The sequence below is a fragment of the Centruroides sculpturatus genome, unplaced genomic scaffold (assembly GCF_000671375.1).
Source record: "Centruroides sculpturatus isolate CEXI.00-Female unplaced genomic scaffold, Cexi_2.0 scaffold788, whole genome shotgun sequence".
NCBI classification, from domain to species: domain Eukaryota; kingdom Metazoa; phylum Arthropoda; class Arachnida; order Scorpiones; family Buthidae; genus Centruroides; species Centruroides sculpturatus.
The window spans coordinates 216,348-222,803 of record NW_019384922.1 but is presented as its reverse complement, the minus strand read 5'-3'; the positions used below and the strand labels follow the sequence as shown (position 1 = coordinate 222,803).

At 28.2% G+C, this 6,456-nt stretch overlaps 1 protein-coding gene across 1 annotated transcript in view; it reads left to right on the top strand.

The window, feature by feature from the left end:
- LOC111631873 (P2X purinoceptor 4-like) overlaps nucleotides 1–6,244 on the top strand; it is a 36,313-nt gene extending 30,069 nt beyond the window's left edge. The window contains exons 7-9 of the mRNA XM_023376210.1: nucleotides 429–540; nucleotides 4,559–4,689; nucleotides 6,076–6,244. Of these exons, the coding sequence (XP_023231978.1) occupies nucleotides 429–540; nucleotides 4,559–4,689; nucleotides 6,076–6,244 (412 nt within the window). The remainder of the gene's footprint in view (nucleotides 1–428; nucleotides 541–4,558; nucleotides 4,690–6,075) is intronic.
- The last annotated feature ends 212 nt before the right edge of the window (nucleotides 6,245–6,456 follow it).

The following is a 6,456-nucleotide window of genomic DNA, read 5'->3' as shown; positions in this document are numbered from 1 at the left end:
ATACAGTGGTACCTCAGGTTACGAACGCCCCAGCATACGAAATTTTCAGGATACGACATGAAATTCGAACATATTTTTGCTCCACGATACGAACAAAAACTCACCATACGACGTTACATTAGTTCGCATTTTTCATTTGTTTTTCTTACTACAGTTATTTTTTTTAATGTACAACTTAGCTTTAATTTGAGTGTGTTTTTAGTGTTGGAACGAATTATTTGGTTTTACATGTAATCGTATGGGGAAAAAATGATTCACCTTATGACGTTTTCATGATACGATCTCAGTTTCGGAACGGATTAATTTCGTATCCTGAGGTACCACTGTACTTAAAATGTTTAACAAGAATATACTTTTCATTAATCCATTTAAAAAAAATACAATTAGTTTCATTTCATAAAATTTACGATTTTAGATGTTTTTTGCAGTAATACCATGTTAATTTTGGGGCAACTTGGGGCCAAAAATGAGATTTCGTTTTTATCTCAACAATCTAGAGTTTTGTGTATCATATTTGTCAGCCACATGCCATGCAGAAAGGTATTAACATACTAACATAGGGATTCAGAAATCAATCTAGATTCCCATAAATCACAAGTAGTATAAATCACGTTTCTTATCTCTATGCTGACTGATCCAATAAACTGGATGAATTTATTAAATTCATAAATCAAAATGAAATGGATAAAGTAAATTATGAGGCAATTGCAAAGTGTAAAAAATTGATCTGTCACATAATTTAATGTGCTGATGCATTGCATTATTTAATAAATCATATTTATCTATTGCANTTATTTATATTATTATTATTATGCCATGTGGAGCACATTAACCTAAATTTTAAATTGTAAGGTTTCATTATTCTATACCTGAAGAAGACAATCTGAAATTTGTCAAAAGTATTTGTAGTAATATTTTAAGTAAAATAATAATGCTGTGCTGCATGGCCACATCAGATGGCACAGCTCTTAGGTAGAGGGTATTATATCAACCTTTTAAATTCCTTTAATCTAAAAATTGTTTGGAAAAAAATGATTACAAATCTATTGAAATGATAAAACATTTTGATTGAGATGAAATTATGGTTCTGATGTGAAGAAGTAAAACTGTGTGTTAGAAAAATGTATAGTCAAAATGAATTCAGTCAGGAAATATGGTGAACCAGTAGAAAACAAAATTGGTTTAATAATAGCACTTGCTAAGTTCTACTATTGAAAAAGATTTTAATTTATTGACTGGATGGCACTAGTATATGGTATAGGGTACATTGGATAGTCAATTGTTCAATGTCACAAGATGGAATTGTTCTCTTTCATGTACTGTATGTTATGAGTTAACCAAAAGTACAAAAAAATAAACCAGTCTAGCTAGAGTGGTAATGCTGAATTCTCATCTGATAGCTTCCTTTGTTTTCCTGGGATTAATCCAACCATTGAAAGGATTTCTGTGAATAGGACAAATAAGAAAGTAACTTTACTCAAAGCAACATCTTCAATGTTGTGCTGGGTGAAATGTAACTTTGATACCTCTGGTACTTTGAACTTGTGTAATAAATAAACTTGTATTATGCATTTATATGATGCTCAGATCTTATGCAAAAAATTCACTTATTAGTGAAATATTATGCAACAAATCTATTTCTATCAGACAATACAGTTGTGCAGCAGTTGGCTTGAGGTGAGCCATGAGATAATTTGAATTTACAATTGTCACAATTCAGCTTTTGTAGTATTTGGTATCTTGTATATTCTAAAATATATCCTGCTCAGGTGTCCACTTAGTAACCCTGCAATTTACAAGTTTATATTAACAATTAACTGAATCAATGAAAGTTTTAAAAATTGTCTTAAAGATCATGTGCATTCTGATTTGAAAAGAAAGTTTCATTTTTACAATCAGTCAGTATAGATTGTAAAAATGGACATAACAAAACAGGGTAAGAGATACAAATATCTGAAATTCGCAAAATGTGAAAACATCTCACTTTGGTTCACAATAAACATGGCCATTTTAGTATCATTAGCCTTGAAAACTTGATATGGTGGTATCCACACTCTTCAATAAATTTTTTGAGATTTATCTGGATACTTTTCAGCAGTTTCTATGGTTATTTTTAATTAGCACCTAATTAGATATATCTATAAACTGCTAATCATCCAACTTATGGGGCATTCTTGTATTATTCTGATACTGAATTTGTGCTACAGTAACATTGCATTCAAATCACTTTGCAACCTTTGCAAGCTTTTATGTCACGACCAACTTATTATCTGTTAAACAGAAGTCCATTAGATGGAAAACAGTTTTTATAAAGTGGAAATGCATCTTAAATTTGAAGTAATATAATATTTAATCCAAATGCAATGTGATACAGTATAGGTAATCCTTGTTAATTTGAACTTTGATATTTTGAAATCCCATTAGTTCATAACTGTACTATTTGTCCTGACTGAGGACGTTGAAATTTACATTAAGGAATTTGGTTAGTTTGAAATACGGCTACTTTGAAATTTGAAGTGAAAATTCTATTTGAACTGTGATATGCATATGTTAACTTGTTCATTTAGATTGAGGTGTCTCCGTACCATAAAAGAACAATAGACCAAAAACGACTCTAATCTGGCCAATATTGATTTTTTACAGTAACACATTTTCAGGTGTCACCTTATCCACTAAGGACTACCCTTTTTTTCTCTTCTCATAAATATGGCTGGTTTTTAGGATTGTAAGTTTGGACTAAAAACAGCAGATTGAGATATTTGTAGGGTTCCTGGTTACTAGTTTTTGGGTATATTTAAAAATAATTTGGGATGCATTTTAAGGAATTCTTTGTTTTATAAAATCTATTTTGCAACCTGTGAGGTTCTCACCAGACTTGTTTACCTGCTGTTTATTTATATTATTATTATTATGCCATGTGGAGCACATTAACCTAAATTTTAAATTGTAAGGTTTCATTATTCTATACCTGAAGAAGACAATCTGAAATTTGTCAAAAGTATTTGTAGTAATATTTTAAGTAAAATAATAATGCTGTGTTGCATGGCCACATCAGATGGCACAGCTCTTAGGTAGAGGGTATTATATCAACCTTTTAAATTCCTTTAATCTAAAAATTGTTTGGAAAAAAATGATTACAAATCTATTGAAATGATAAAACATTTTGATTGAGATGAAATTATGGTTCTGATGTGAAGAAGTAAAACTGTGTGTTAGAAAAATGTATAGTCAAAATGAATTCAGTCAGGAAATATGGTGAACCAGTAGAAAACAAAATTGGTTTAATAATAGCACTTGCTAAGTTCTACTATTGAAAAAGATTTTAATTTATTGACTGGATGGCACTAGTATATGGTATAGGGTACATTGGATAGTCAATTGTTCAATGTCACAAGATGGAATTGTTCTCTTTCATGTACTGTATGTTATGAGTTAACCAAAAGTACAAAAAAATAAACCAGTCTAGCTAGAGTGGTAATGCTGAATTCTCATCTGATAGCTTCCTTTGTTTTCCTGGGATTAATCCAACCATTGAAAGGATTTCTGTGAATAGGACAAATAAGAAAGTAACTTTACTCAAAGCAACATCTTCAATGTTGTGCTGGGTGAAATGTAACTTTGATACCTCTGGTACTTTGAACTTGTGTAATAAATAAACTTGTATTATGCATTTATATGATGCTCAGATCTTATGCAAAAAATTCACTTATTAGTGAAATATTATGCAACAAATCTATTTCTATCAGACAATACAGTTGTGCAGCAGTTGGCTTGAGGTGAGCCATGAGATAATTTGAATTTACAATTGTCACAATTCAGCTTTTGTAGTATTTGGTATCTTGTATATTCTAAAATATATCCTGCTCAGGTGTCCACTTAGTAACCCTGCAATTTACAAGTTTATATTAACAATTAACTGAATCAATGAAAGTTTTAAAAATTGTCTTAAAGATCATGTGCATTCTGATTTGAAAAGAAAGTTTCATTTTTACAATCAGTCAGTATAGATTGTAAAAATGGACATAACAAAACAGGGTAAGAGATACAAATATCTGAAATTCGCAAAATGTGAAAACATCTCACTTTGGTTCACAATAAACATGGCCATTTTAGTATCATTAGCCTTGAAAACTTGATATGGTGGTATCCACACTCTTCAATAAATTTTTTGAGATTTATCTGGATACTTTTCAGCAGTTTCTATGGTTATTTTTAATTAGCACCTAATTAGATATATCTATAAACTGCTAATCATCCAACTTATGGGGCATTCTTGTATTATTCTGATACTGAATTTGTGCTACAGTAACATTGCATTCAAATCACTTTGCAACCTTTGCAAGCTTTTATGTCACAACTTTAACAGTTTCTTAGAGTATTTCTTGATTTTTGTGCCATTTTTGTTTTTTATTTAAAAATCATAATCATTAAATTATATTTAATTATTAATCCTGAGAGCTAAAGTTATCACTGTTCAATTACATTTTTATATCTAATACATTCTATATAATAATAATTTCAAATGTATAGAGTTTTTAATTCTTTGTATGCTTTTTAGGGTGGTGTAGTTGCAATAATAATAAACTGGGATTGCAATTTTGATTTTAATGAAGATGAATGTATGCCAACATACTCTTTTCGTAGATTGGATGATCCGTTTGTCAAAATATCTCCCGGATGGAATTTCAGGTAATTTGCAGATTTCCATTTAAAATTAGAGGAGATTAGAACTTTTTAAGTTAAGTGGCTGTTTAAATCTCTAAAATTTCTCCTATTAACTTTCTATATATGATAAAGATAATACAAATTTGTTTTTTTTAAATACATACAAGAATTTGTGTATGTGTATATTTTATATTTATATATATATATAATTCTATGCACAGAAAACGAACTTCTGTAAATAAGTATTATAAAACCTTCCACTCTTTTTCTAGCAATTTCTTTAATCAAACTAACATTTTTGGCTATATTTAATGGCCTTCCTCAGGTTCTACAATATTGGAATGTCATATATTTGAAATTTGTTTTCATTCTTATGACATCATTGTTTTTACAAAGTTTTTCTTTTAACAAAAATTTATTTTTAAATTACAAAGAAAAACTTTTTGTAAAAACAATGATGTCATAAGAATGAAAACAAATTTCAAATATATGACATTCCAATATTGTAGAACCTGAGGAAGGCCATTAAATATAGCCAAAAATGTTAGTTTGATTAAAGAAATTGCTAGAAAAAAGTGAAGGTTTTATAATACTTTATTTTTATATATATAAAGAAAGTAATTTTTTTCAATAGTATTAGTTTGAAAAAAAAATGCTTTTTTTTTCAAACTAATACTATTGAAAAAAATTACTTTCTAATTATTGCTATTTTTAGTTGATATTTGACAAGTCTAATCTAACAACACTTTAGTCAAACATTTATCTTTGCTAGTTGGTTGAGTAATAAGATAATGTTAAAAATCTAAATATGAACCCACTTCAGACCTTTAATTTATCACAGGTAGTACATTTTAGATATCATAATCCACATCCCACCCAGACTACTGACTACATTATTTTGAGCTTACCCATAATGAGTATAACACACTTTTTATATTGGACTTACATCAATTATAGTTAATATTTGATATATTAATTAAGTTTAGACCAAATGAAACTATATGAAACTGCTAAATTTTAAAAGATTGATTTTAAAGCAGATTTTAACTCAGAGATGAAACATAATAGATCTGTATTAACCATGAAAAATCATAAGTTCAGGATTGGATTTGAACACAAATCTTTCTTATTATACAAACCTAAAAATTATGATATAAGAACAAAATATAAAATATGTTTGTCTTATCATTAAGTCAAAAAATAAATGTCTCAAAATATATTCTTGCAAATCAGTGACTTCTTGATACAATATTTAATTAGAACTTTAAAGTTCAAGATTTTTTTAATTGATATTTCTTCTTGATATTTATAACACTGATTTTTTGTTAAATAGTGAGATATTAAATTCTAAAAGTAAAAATTTATAAGTTATTTATATAAATTTTTTATATTTAAATATTTTTATTGCAGATATGCCCATTATTATAGTGATACAGAACGTACTCTCTATAAAGCATATGGAATAAAATTTGAAATTCTTGTTGGTGGCAGAGGAGGAAAATTCAACATTGTTCCACTTCTAATGAATGTTGGTGCTGGGCTTGGCCTCTTTGCTGTGGTAAGTTTTTTATCTCTATAGATTACATTAACTTTATTAACATATTTAATAAAATAAAAGTTAAATAATTTTATGATTAAACCTTCATAAACTAGTGGCATGCTTAGCAAAAATTGTTGGCTTATAGCTCTAGATATGTAATTATTACTGAAATTCATTATTAATCTTAATTTATTACTTCCAATTAGAAGTTAAAATATTTTTGACATTTACAAATAAAGTAGAAATTAGAA